At 35.6% G+C, this 14198-nt stretch overlaps 1 protein-coding gene across 1 annotated transcript in view; it reads right to left on the bottom strand.

Annotated features, from left to right (window-relative positions):
* Nucleotides 1–1972: 1972 nt before the first annotated feature.
* Nucleotides 1973–14198, bottom strand: part of LOC129938337 (cation-independent mannose-6-phosphate receptor) — a 132082-nt gene continuing 119856 nt past the window's right edge. Inside the window, exons 15-17 of the mRNA XM_056045817.1 lie at nt 2552–2762; nt 2355–2485; nt 1973–2274 (exon numbers count right to left, since the gene is read on the bottom strand). Of these exons, the coding sequence (XP_055901792.1) occupies nt 2194–2274; nt 2355–2485; nt 2552–2762 (423 nt within the window). The 3' untranslated portion in view covers nt 1973–2193. The remainder of the gene's footprint in view (nt 2275–2354; nt 2486–2551; nt 2763–14198) is intronic.

The following is a 14198-nucleotide window of genomic DNA, read 5'->3' as shown; positions in this document are numbered from 1 at the left end:
ATATGACTTGGAGAATATGTCGGTTCCACATGCCACACAACTCGAGCGAATATGAGGCATTTCCTGGCAGCTTATATTAAGAGGGTATTCTGGTCTAGAAATAAAAAATATCGATTTTTTTTCATATTCTCATAGTTTAATTATTTAATAATAACTTTTCCGTAGTTCCAGACATTGCGATATTATTGTAGATTAATAATCTTTTTTAGTTTTTGATTTCAGATTTCTAGGAGAGTTAAAATCGTGGGTAGGGTCAGGCACCAAATTTTTGAGACGCACCACTCCATCAGTTCATAACTAACGGAATTTTGATTTTTTTTAACTTTTTTATTTTTTTGTATGCTTCTAATGTTAATAAATAATGTATACAAAAATTGATGATAAAATTGTTGCTTGCTTTTTTCTACAGCACTTCAAAAATTACCTAAAATTTATGTCTCTAGACCAGAATACCCCCTTAAAGAAGATCATGCAATTTGACACCGCTGGAATTTTTCTTGTAAGGCTAAGCGAAAAACCGTGTTTATGGCTAACAATATGCCACGAGAACGGATCTCATTGATACTTTTCGGCCAATGCTGGGGCCTTACTATGTAACTCTATTCTGCAATGAAATTGCTCGAAATCGAAAAATTGGAACTATGTATCTATTTGACTACTTTCGAATCAACAAGAATCGAATAGTTCTAGTAGTGCCAACTATATTCTTGTGAACTTTCGAATAAACGAGGAACCACGTAACTCGAAAGTAGAATTAAAAAACAAGGCAAAATCGAAAATAATCTCTTTAATTCACATGTGTTAGCCAGCGAAGTTTTTTTTTGTTAAAGTGTAAGTAAACTGTTGAATATGAGTTCCATCTACCACCCAATTGCTCTGGGAACTCATAATTTTTGCCAAAAATAGCGTTAGGACTTTCGTTTCCCTTTCCTAATTCATTTCAAAATTCATCATCTGCAGACACATGACTCTTTCGATTGAGGTCAAAACTTCGACAAGCATTTTTGACATGGTTTGCTGTGCAATTCCAGCGTTCTTGTCAATACAGATTTGGTTTAGGTAGCCTCCTGTTGCCAAAAAATTCAATGCTGCTGATAATTTAATGATAATCGGAATAGCATTTTGTCTTGGTTGGGTAAGAACATAAATCCGTCTTTAGACAGACGGTAGCTCTTAACAAAACTAAAACAAAAGTGTATATTTTTCAGTAAGAATGCGATCAAATATTCTACCGTTTATATGTATATGTACAAACCTTTTCTCACTCAATTCCATTATTTTGGAATTATCTCTTATTCTTCTGCGTTTAATTTGCTCGTACCGTTCTTTATTTCCTTGAAAAATGAACCGAATTTCAACGGTGTTCATTTTTGTCAAAAGTAATATCGAGTTACATAGAAGGCGCCCTTGTTGAATGACAGTGTAAAACTCCATAGGTTGGTAAACCTCACTTTTGACTCGACAGTTTACCCATCATTGTAACCCTACAGTAGGTGTTGCAAGGCCCGCCATAAAAAGTGTTTGCTTATTTTTTGTCTTCTATGGTTTTCCTAAGCTGGATGAAACATTACATTAAAGTAATTCTAAATGACAAACATAAAGTTTGTCATTTTTGTTTGGAATTGGATTTTCAATCTATTCTATTAGTCCTCCTACACAATGGTTCTTTCAAAATTCATATGATTCCCATTTTCTATAAAAGCTCTTTCGGGGTTTCGATATGAATAAATTATTAAAGTAAAATACACGACATCTTTTTCCATTTTTTCACTTAATTTATTAAAAATCACAATTAAAGCTCAAAAATACCGAAATGGCAAAATACTATTTTTCATTGAATGCGAATGACTGTTTTGTTGTTTTTCAAAGACTTTCTTATATACTTAAAGGTTTTATCTTTTTCGGTTTGGTTTTTTTGTGGTTCATCAGCAATGAAATTTTTGTTCTCGTTATTTTTCCAATTTTTAGATAATGGATACTTTTTATATAGATTCATATTAATATAGGAATTTATTTTAATTTTGTTGTTTGTATTTTGTTTTTGTTTAAATAATTTAACCACCTTGTCTTTGGTTTCAATTCCTCAGTACATCATCATTAAGTTAGTTGCAATTTAACTACATTATGTATGTATAACAAAGATCTTCATATTATATAACTTAAGCTAAGAAAATAATAGTTAAGTCACTTGCACTAGAGTAACATATCATCGTCACTATCAGTAAATTGACCATTTTGATTTAATAATAAATTAGCTTCTTCATTTGATTCAACCTGAAAATACAAAAAAAAGAATAAAGTTAACAATGAAGTTGTTGGGAAGTTTAAAAAGAAGAATTTTGTTGGTTACTTACTCTTGAATATCTCACAGCTGATGAACTTTTTCGGAATAATCTTATAAGTTTTTCTCTTCGCTGTGGTGTTCTCAATAGAATTCCAATTCCAAAAACTATACTCAAGACACTGATGACAATGACAAGTTTAGCTGAAGAAAAAATAGTATAATAAGATTTAAACAAACTAAGAGGTTTTGGAGGTAAAGTTGACTTACTTGCAAAAGATCCTGAACTTGGCTCTTCCGAAGCTGTACTACTTGTAGTTGTTATTGATGTGGCGGGAACAACAGTAGTTGTTGTTGTTGTAGTTGTTATTGGAGCACCAACAACGGGAGAAGGTGTTGTTGTGCTTCTTGGTATCTTTAAGCCCAGGAATTTACAAATCTCAGGCGTATATTGAGTGTAGATTAAATTGCATTGGTCACCCTGTAACGAAAACAGAATTAAAATAAACAAATGCTTTTTTTCAGGTGCATGGCAAGTTTATATATATTCATTTCATAAGGTATAGTTCGAAAGTTGAAAACGTCCAACTGATTTGAAAAAGATCAAATTGATTGTCAAGATTAGAAAACAAAAAAGAGTTCGTTATGAAGAATGTCAAAGCATGAAAGACAATAATCGTGATGTAGTTGTCACACATTAGACATATGAAAATATTCAGATTTTGTGTGGACTACTGTTTTTTTTTTCATTCCCTTTTTTCAGAATTTGACAATTAATGAGTTTCTGCGCAAAAAGTAAAAGAACGTACCTATTCTGTAGATTTTGTATCTAAATCACAAGTTAACTTGGCAGTGGCAGGTATAAGCTTGATTCGTTGATTAAGAAAACTGTCAATTATTTTTGTTTTGAGTTCTGTTGAAAATTTAGAAAATACCGAACACTTCAAAATAAAAATAAAACTGGTGTTAAATTTCCTTACAACTCGGAGAAATCAATATAAAAAAATATAACAAAACATTCTGAGACCAGTTACGATGATGGAACCATTCCATAAACCTTACTAAACAATCAATCTTTGTAAAAGTATTGCTGACACTGGTCGGCAAGGTTTTCTTACTTAACATAAAAGTGCATTTTTTAAATGGGATTTTAATGCCTTAATTCAAATCTGATTCCAAAACTAATGTATCACGTCATGGTTTTGAGATATTATTCTTTAAAATTCGAAAAAACACATATATAAGGCCTTTTGAGGCTATCTAAATTAATAAAGTAGCTTTTTATAGTCAAATCCGTGATGATTTTTCAAATCTTTAATCCCTATCGTCAATATTCAGCTGTAGTATTTATATTATTTAATATAATATTCTAAAAAAAAATCGCAAGTTGATAGATTCCACCTGTCTTACAAAAATCTGAAAGAAACGCTAAATCATTTATGCTTAAACAGTTATCAACAGAGAAAGGTAAAACGATTTGAAAGCAAGTTGTGTTTTTTTGATGAATCTGTTGTCTTAACAATTTTGTTATATCAAGCTTTTTTTAAATATATTTAAATATATATAAAATTATGGTTGAAAACGGGTAATTTTAAAACTTACTTAAAACTAAAGTTTGGACTTAAAATAATCAGTTCAAATTAACTTCTGAACAAATTTTTCAAACTTATGAAGGTATTAAAATCTAGGCTTCGTTAGTTTATGTTAAAGTGGCTGTCCGTGGTGGAATAGGACACAATAAGGCCAGTTTACTAGTATCGAGCTTATATGCGCTGCAAGCACCTTCTTCGCAATTAATCTAGTGTAGACCAGATATATAATCAATATAAAAATACAAAAAAAAAACAATTAACAGTTCACCCCTTATGTGTTTTCTTCAACTGTTAATTAAAGTCAAATAATATATAAATCCCGCGCTGTGTCAACAAATTATTTCAAGTGCAGTGTCCAAAGCCAAACAACAAAAAAATCAAAACCTAAAACTAGAGTTACAACAAAAATTCATAAGCAATTAGCGAAATGGCAAAAGTTATAATGATAAAACAATAACACAGTGCAATGGGTAATCCCTTCTCTCCCTTCCCTCCATCCCTCACAGTCATATTATCTCAATCGATGTAGACATTGCGTACGGTTCTTTTTATTGCTATGCAGTGTATATATGGATTGAGTTGATGTGTCTTCGGATAGATTAGTACATGTGATATCTAGTTAACCAGGGGCGGATCGATATGCAGATTTTCACTAAGGCATAACACTAGTGAAAGTCTGTTATTGAAAAGTTCAAATTGGATTCTAGTTATTACATTTACTATAGGTAATTGTCCGAATTTGTTGTTTTACAAGTTTTTATACATTAAAATGTTGAGTGAATTCAGGGTGGACTTTAAGAAAAAATTCCTATGCCACATATGTCCACATTGCGTCAAACAGGCCAGCTGTTTTGGCATTGAGTGAAACTCAAATAGGTGAAGATTCCGATCATTCGGAATTCAATCTAAATGGGTATAACTTAGTGCCATTATTTTTTCCTCATCATGGACTAGCCGTATATATAAGAAATGATGTTGCATACCAACTCCAGCCACAATATGGTTTGTGCTCTAACACAAACTTTAACTTCATGTGGTTAAAATTCACGGTAAATAAACACATCATCCACACATGTTTTTTATATCGAAGTCCAAATCTGGACAGAAATTCAACTTTTAACGAATTTGACGCTCTGTCTGACTCCATTCAAATAATTGTTGCCCATTATCCTCACACTGAAATTGTCATTGCGGGCGATTTCAATGTACACAATTCTTCTTGGCTTCGTTATTCTGGTCAGTCAACACCGGAAGGAAGGTATGTTGAGATCTTTGCTGAGTTAAATCAATTAACCCAGCTTGTAGATGAGCCAACTCGAATCCCTGACGTTGCAGGTCAATCCGCCAACACCCTAGACTTGTTTCTTACCTCTGACCCTAATAAATACACAATTAGTGTATTACCGCCTCTAGGCACATCAGACCATTGTATCATATCTGCAAAATTCTCATGTCGAAAAAACCCAGTTAAAGAAAAAACTCCTATGAGAACCGTTTGGCAATATGAGAAAGCCAACTGGGACGGTCTCAATGAATTCTTCAGGAACTTTAACTGGTCACTATGCTTCCTCGATAGTGACGTGGATTCCAGCGCTGATATGGTTACAAATTTAATTCTTTGTGGAATGAGAAATTTTATCCCGAACAGGGTAAAATCTATCAAACCCAAGGAGAACTCATGGTTTGATTCGAGCTGTAAAGAGGTTATTAGGTTCAGAGATGTAAGTTTCTGTTGTTATAAGGCCAACCCGACTGAGGAAAACCGGAATAAGTTTAAACAAGCTAGAAAGACCTGTAATGGACATATTCGACGAACCAAATTTTTGCATGATCAGAAATTAAGGCAAAAAATACTACAATGTCCCAAAGGTAGTAAAAATTTCTGGTCATTTGTAAAAAACGTACGAAACACCACGTCATCCTCGGTTCCAACGCTCGTCCACAATGACACTCCCTATGTAAGCTCGATTGATAAAGCCAATTTGCTTGCAGCACATTTTGCTGTTAATTCGACGCTACCGGATAGTGTCATGAGTCCTCCTGTTCTTGAGACCGTAAATGATTCTATGGGACGAATCTTCTTTCGCACTCGTGTCGTCGAAAAAGTACTGAAAGACCTTGACATACACAAATCCGCTGGCCCGGATAGTATTCCCCCTATTGTTCTGAAGAGGTGTTCTTCAACGCTGGCAAAACCACTGCGTAAGCTTTTCCATCTGTCCTATTCTACAGGTTTCTTCCCGAGTGGATGGAAAACTGCATTTGTCCAACCTGTCCCTAAAAAAGGCGAATCCTCCTCTCTCTCAAACTATCGTCCAATTGCACTTACGTCCCTTCTTTCTAAGGTCATGGAAACGCTGATTAATTTTCAGCTTAAGAAATATCTTGAAGAACGGAAGCTTCTTAATGACCGTCAGTATGGCTTTCGTAGCAATAGGTCCACTGGTGATCTCATGGTTCATCTCACCGAACAGTGGAACAAATCTTTACATCGTTTTGGAGAAAGTAAGATTATTGCACTTGATATTTCAAAAGCATTTGATAGAGTTTGGCACCAAGCTCTCTTATCGAAAATGCGTGCTTTTGGTATTGATGAATCTCTTCTTCGTTGAATTAGAAATTACCTTTCTAACCGTTCAATACAAGTTGTATTGGATGGTTTCATGTCTGAAATTCATAAAATAAATGCTGGTGTACCCCAGGGCTCCGTTTTGTCTCCGACTCTCTTCCTTATATTCATAAACGATCTCTTGTCTGTCACTTCTAATCCATTAAACTGTTTCGCCGACGACAGTACCCTCAGCTTTTCATATTCGTTTCTAGATTCACATCCTTGTCCTTCGAATGTGGAATTTCAACGGCAGCGTATGATAAGCTCATTAAATTCTGATCTTGACAGCATTGTCCAATGGGGAATCAAAAACCGTGTAGAATTTAATGCTTCCAAAACTCAATGCTGTCTCCTGTCGTTAAAGCGTAACCCACCCCCGATGCCGCTATCCATGAGCGGCACTTGCATCCAGGAAACTAATCAACTTTCAGTACTTGGTATGAATTTCACAGATCACCTCTTATGGAATGATCACATATTCGATATCGCCAAAAATGCTGCCAGATGCTTAGGATTGCTCCGAAGATGCAAGGAATTTTTGACCCCTTCTGATCTGGCTATAATCTACAAAGCTTTTATCCGTCCAAAGCTTGAATATAATTCGCATATCTGGGCAGGTGCCCCCAAAACAAATTTAAATCTCTTGGATAGAATTCAAAAAAGGGCTTTAAAAATGATAGGCGACAGAACTATAATAGAAACATTTACATCGCTAGAACACCGTCGCAATGTTTCATGCCTTTCGTTATTTTATAGATATTTTTACAAACAATGTTCTGTCGAATTAGCCAGTTGCGTTCCACCCCTTAAACAATTCAGCCGTAATACTCGCACTTCTAGGAATGCTCATCAGTTTACCCTTGAGCTCAATTTCGGGCGTACTGTTAAGTACAGAGATTCTTTCTTAAATCGCACATCGAGAATGTGGAATGCTTTGGCCAACTCTGTTTTTCCCTCCCATTTTGATGTTCAGAACTTTAAGACCAATGTGCACCGGTATCTCCTCTTAAATCCTTCCCTATTTTCCTAACGCTCGCACTGTGTTTAAATATAAACATATAAAGGGTACTAATAACCCCTTGAGTGCTTGTGAATACAAAAAAAAAAAAAAAAACTCGTCTTCCAGAAATGCCCTATCCTCCCAGAAAGATCTGGAAGGTATAGAAATCTGGAAATTTCTGTCGAAGTGCAGTTGGGGGACGGTATAGTCTGTGTGCTTTGGAATTGATTCTAAATACTTAAGAATTACGGATTGGCCAATGTTGTTGTTAATCCTCTGTGACGAAGCTTTGAGGCGAATAGCAGAGCTTGCAGCTAATTGTTTGCTAAATATGTCAAGAGGTGTTAGGTAGAGTAAGGCGTACAGTGCTGCAGATGGGGTAGTGCGAAGGCATCCGCTTATACATAGACAAGCTGAACGTTGGGCTTTATTTAATTTGTCGCGGTATATAGCTTTCTCTAAAGAGGTCCACTATACTGCCACAGCGTATATTATATATTTGTATCGCCAATGCGTGATTCTGAGTTGTAAGCACCATATATTTACTACCAATAGCTTTTTTGCAAAAAGAGGGAACTAACGTAGCTTTTTTCACGCTGTCCTGTACATTGCGTTTCCAATTTAGTTTTTTGTCTAAAATAAGACCCAAGGACTTAGCCTCGTCTGAGAATTTTAATTGGATTTCTTTAATATATAAATAAATAAAATAAAAAATAAATTGGGTGGCGCGACAGTCCGTTGAGAACCAAGGCCTAGTGACTTACAACTCTCAACCATTCCTGTGTGCGAGTAATGTTGTCAGGAATGGAGGGGACCTACAGTTTATATGCCGACTCCGAATTTTTGAGAAAGCACTTTTTCATGACAATAGTTACTCTTGGAGAATTTGTCAATTCCTCGCAAGAGGCAGTACCCGTGAAAAGAATTTAGATGGCATAGGCAGGGATCGAACCCAAGACCTCTAGCATGACAGTCCAGCGCACTAACCATCATGCCACGGGTACCACTTCACTTAATATATAGGGAGGTTTAAAAAATAGAATTTAATATTTCTTCGAAAAGAGGACTAATTTGGTTTTGTGTGGCTAAACACCCAGTTCACACCGATCAGCCAAAAGTATTAGTCTGTCTAAGGCATTTTGTATGATTTCTTTTAAGGTGTTAAGATGCTTTCTTGAAACCACTATAGCAATGTCATCCGCATAGGCAATCCCTCTGAAACCCTCCACACACAGACTAGTAAGGATTCATTCACCACTAGGTTCCAGAGGAGAGGGGATAGATCTTAAATCTAGGTTTGCTCAAAACTTCATATGAAGTCAAATAAGAACTCAAAACTAATGGGAAATTTAAGAAATTAAGTAACTTCAATGATGATAATTTTATCTATAAAAAGAAGATTTTAAATTTGCAAAATTATCATGCAGTTTATTGCTAAGAGATATTTTTAGTTTTAACATAGCCATCGAAAACTCAAGTTTTCGCATAAACTTTTGGTAAACCTTAAGTTTATAAACCCCTCGAAAACTAGTAGCAATTCAAAGTTGAACTAAACAAACAAACCTTTCGAAACATTGAGCTCTCAAATTAATGTTAACAAAACAGCTGATGCCTGCTGTCAAAACAAATATTTCATTTTGAAATAAATTTGGTTGTTCTAAGTAATTTTATTTATACAATTTCCTTACAAAATAAGAATGTTTGCTTTTTATATTTACAAAATATGGAAGAGGAAATAAGGAAACTTCGGGGGAGCTGCGTGGCAACAAAAAAAAAACGTCGAGAATAAAAGCCCGGTGACAATTTGCGGCACTGGGTTTTTTTTTTTTAATCCTCCAGAGTTTCAAAAGCTCTTTGTTAAGCGAGGAACCGGAATTTACTATGGCTATTGGCGTTACGACCCCAAGAATGAGGAAGACTTGATCATAGTTCGTAATAACATTCCCAAGGGGTACGTCTTCGAACTCGTCGCCACAAATATGTTCGACACTTTTGCTTAACAAGGGTTTGGAAAATATGAGAAAGGCGATTAGTTCATTTGTGGAGGAGAATAAATATGAAAGAAAATCTCTGATGGAGGCTACGTGGAAGCGGGCTAGGACAATTTGCGCCAAAACAATGTGGGAATCGTTGTTCCAGTAAATAAAACCACAACAGTGGGCTATCGCCCCTTGATAGACACCGATGCTAACATCAAGAAGATACTCAGTTTTTTGGACAAGCCAGGCGAGTCCTCAAAAGAAGAAACCAAAGAGATGGTCATGGAGAAATTGCAGCCCATCGTAAAAGCTTCATTGATCGCTCTGGATGAATGTGATTTTTTTACGAATATGGAACTAGCAATTGATCTTTTCTGCTCCGGCTCTTCTCAACCCCGCCTATAAGTTGATCGGACGGCCACAACATATGGCGATCCTGACGGGACATTAGGGCAGCACAAGCAATGGTCATAAGCTCAGTATTTTGGATTCAATTTGTTTTGAAAGAAGAAGAAAATATTTTAAATAAAATTAATTTTTATTGTAACAGTTTTGTTTGTTGTTGATTCTATGATATATTTTCTAGACAATTAGCTTCTCCTTAGTGAATTGTTCGGACCGGTTGAAGTAAACAAAGAGGATAGCTGCAGCCAAGCGAGCTTCTAGTTCTTGTTGGTCCATGTCGTGAGCCCATTCCACCCATCCCCAGAACTTCAGTTGAAACTCTTCTTCGAGACGAGCTAGTGTTACGTTAAAATCAATTTGAATTGGTTAGAATTCATTTTATTTTCACAAATAAAAACAAAACTCTCCGACTGCTGGGTTGGACTACTCAATTATCTTCTAAGTCCAAAGAAGCAGCGATATGTTAAGTTATTTTTGCATTTGATTTCAGCGCTGGTGTCATTGTCTGAATTATTAGCGGTGCCTTTAGATCGACAAACTCCTTTATTACCTAAAAGTTATAGATGTCCATAGTGACGTTTTGTCTAAGACATCGTCGTTAAATGTCCTTTTCGACTTGGCCTTGATCTCATTGACATCATCATCACGTTTTGATCGTACGATTATGTCAATATCATTAATGTATCCGAGTAATTTGACAAACACTTAAAAGATTGTGCATCTCTAGTGTTGACGATTGAGTTTTGCACAATTCTTTCTAGAACGGTGTTGAAGAAGTAGTGAGATCTTTTCCAACTTTGAAAAATAAGCGTGCATTCGTCTCGTCATTCTTCACAAACAGACAAGTTTGATAAGGATTCCAATCTAGTCATTGCTCTGTAAAGCTTTTCCATATAGATGCTGTCATACCCGGCCTTGAAATTGATAAAAAGATGGCCGTAAATTTCAAGTTCCTGTTTTTTTTTCCAGATCTGCCGCAATGTAAATATTTGGCCAATGTTGGACTTTTCTAGTCTTAAGCCACACCGATATAAACCTATCAGAATTTTGACGATCGGCAGAAAGGAACTTATACGCGACTCCGACCATATTTTGCAGATGGGTTGGTGCATATTCCTTACTAAGTCATCGACTGCTGTTTGAACAACTAGCCAGCGATGCCGTCAGCTCTAACAGCTTTGTTGTACTTTAGGTTTTATATAGCTATCTTCAGTTCGTCGAGGTCAGGTAGGCGAAATTATTGTTCTACGTCGCTAAGACTAGACTGCTAGACTGCCTTCATTATTTACTGTGCAATTATCTATTAGAGACTTTCTTGAATTTTGATAATATTTTTAAAAACAATTGCAATTTCCAATAAAATCGAAGCGACCTTAGTCAAGTTGCTAAGTTATGTACCTACCTAAGAAAACATGTTTTAATCTCTCTTAATATCGACTTAATGATACAGCGAGGGGAGTTTAAGGCTTTGAGTGCGATTGTTAAAAATATTAGTGAACTTTTGCTTAAGTACGGAAAGTGCTTTTTGTTGGAATTTAATACTGGCCGAAACCTAAGTGAATGCTAAGTGTTTAAAAGCATCCGACAAGTAATATATTTTAATTGTAGTTTTAAATATTATTATTTATCAAGTACTAAATGATAAGCCTTAAAGTGCTTATTTTGTAACTCCGGAAGGTGTTTTGTTTTTTCTATCACCGCCTTCTTAAAAAAAATATCTAAAAGCTTCAAAGTAATAATTTCGTAACATATATTTGTTAATTCATTTTGCAATTCACTATGAAAACCAAACTTTCTCGCTAAATTAATAAAACAGCTTAGAAAAGCAAGTTGTCATATCAAGGACAAAAAATATTCAACTTAAAACACAAAACTTTTTAATGCACCCGATTAACGTTGCGATAAAAGAAATTAACCTGCAACTCCTGCGGAGATCTACTTCAAAACTCTGATGTGTCGGGTTTTAAGTACTTATACAAACAACAACAACAACCCAACTTTAAGCTCCTTCAGGTGTTCCACCTACTTGACTACCCTGGTTTAAAAAAAAAAAAAACATCAAAAAACAACACAAAACAACGCATCACGAGGGACAAATTAGAATTTCTTCTCCGTTTTTTTTGGGGGGGATAGGAGTTGGTTGGTTGGTTTGATGGGAAAGCATCTTAAAAGCCACTTTACCAAAATAAACGCGATATTTATCCAAAAGTGTTGAGGGGGTTTTTATCAAAATTGTTTAGCAAAAATAAAATAAAAAAATAAGAGCATAACATAACGAAATGTATTACACGAAAAACTGCACACAAAAAGACGCTAAATTGCAAAAGTTTTACGTTCTGCTCTACCTGCCTTGATACCGACGAACTAAGACGACGAACGACGGGATAAAGATGGAGTTGGAGACCAGAGACAGGGACGGAATCCCCCCTCTTCCTAACATAAACGAGGACTTCTAACAAATAAAGAATACCTTCAATTTGGTGTAATTTATAAAATGGCATATCCACAAGTAGTTGCTTTGAGATACATACACTTTTTATTCCGCATCCCATCCCCTTCCATACCCTCTCATCCAATCCCTTCTTCACTTAGCTTAGATTCCCATTCTTCTTTCCGTCGTAGGTGGTATAAGGATGATGATTGACTATAAAAAAATCCTGATATAAAAAGTTTGTCGTGCGAAGGACTATACGGTTTCGAAGATGAAGAGGGGTGAACTGAAGAAGTATAGAAAAAAAGAAAAATTATATTTTCTAAGTTTTCCACTTTAAAAGTTGTCTGCTAGCTTCTTCCCATTTTCGAATTGACGACCGCGCAAACATAAGAACTATACCATCATACCACCATCACTATTACTATCACCATCAGCAACAACATCAGCAACAGGAAGGATATAGGGACTAGGATATAGGACTGTGAACGGGAGCAGGAGCGGGAGAAAGATCGGATTTGAAAGCAGGAGAGGGTAAGACGTGGCGGTAAGTTTAGCCTTCACACCGCACATGAATGCTATCAGGTGATAAAAGAGGCTATAGAATGTAGTCAAGGAAGAATGAATTGCTGATGTTTTCTTACACCATCGTCATCCATAGAAAGGACGACTTCACTATACATATCTTATACAGCTTAACGTATGTACAATTCAAGACCGTGCAATAAGGCGACACAAGTATGAATAAAAGTCCAATCGAAATGGCATGAGGGAGTCTAGTTTTTTAAGGGTATATACAACCAAGGACTGACAGTCGTCGTTGTTCGTCGATGTGCAATCCTATACTTGAGATTCTTATAGGGATGAATTGCTAATTTTCCAAATGGGGTTCTTCAGACCCTCTTCCTCCACTATACATTAACTTCTATTTCATAGAAGTCTGTCTTTTTGCATTGAATAGTTTCGAGTATGATGGCTATAAAACTATGTGAGTATGATTTCATGTTTTGTGGATTTAATCCTTGGAGTGTCGCAGCAATATTCTTCCGTGACTATTGGCATTTTGACGGTTATATGGAATGAAGCAACTTAATCGGCAATACAACGACGGTCAAAACGGTGGATGATATACAAGGAGAAGGATACAAACTTTTGTGCGAAGACGGGAAAAGTTTGATGGAGTATTTATGCTAGACGCGGTATGAATGTAATTAAGTGAAAATTATGATTTCCTGTTGTGAAAATTGTTCACAAGTACTTCGGTATCTATGCGTTTATGGTATAAGCATAAAGCTTGGGCGAACAGCTTGAACAAGGACTTTATATGTAGGTGGGTAGGGTGTGGGTATCGTCGTTAATTTCTGCAACAACAAAAGGGATAATAAAGAAGATTACTTTTAATGGAAGAAATATAAAGTTGTTTTGACTTTTAGTTGGCTTTTGTTTGTTTTCTATGCAGATGGTAGTAAAACGGTTTTGAGTTGTGATACTTGTTAAAGTATAGTCATCATTTTTCATACCGTATTTAGTTTGAAAGTTTTTACATTACGTTTTTTGAGCTTTATTAAAAAATGACTGTGGTTTCAAAAATAAAATTGATTGATTGATAGTAAAACGAGTTTTGAATGCTTTTAAAATTGTTAGTATTCTTGACTTTCGAAAGCATAAAATGGTGTCACCACAGACGGGTGCCTAGTAACTCAACTGGAAATTGGGTTCCTACATGTCGAAATTTGTTGAGGGTAACAAACGTGGGTGTGGAAAGGTATTTACACAAAGGAAACCTATCTTTTTATCCAGATGGTAGCTAAGAAATTCTCGAGACGGACTCAACGGTAGCGTAGAAAGGTTGAACTTCTCTGATAACACCTTATAGGACTTCTACGACATATTCGGAAC

This window comes from Eupeodes corollae, chromosome 1 (assembly GCF_945859685.1).
Source record: "Eupeodes corollae chromosome 1, idEupCoro1.1, whole genome shotgun sequence".
In the NCBI taxonomy this organism is placed as follows: domain Eukaryota; kingdom Metazoa; phylum Arthropoda; class Insecta; order Diptera; family Syrphidae; genus Eupeodes; species Eupeodes corollae.
The sequence above is the reverse complement of the archived record's forward strand: the minus strand, read 5'-3'. Positions and strand labels throughout refer to the sequence as shown.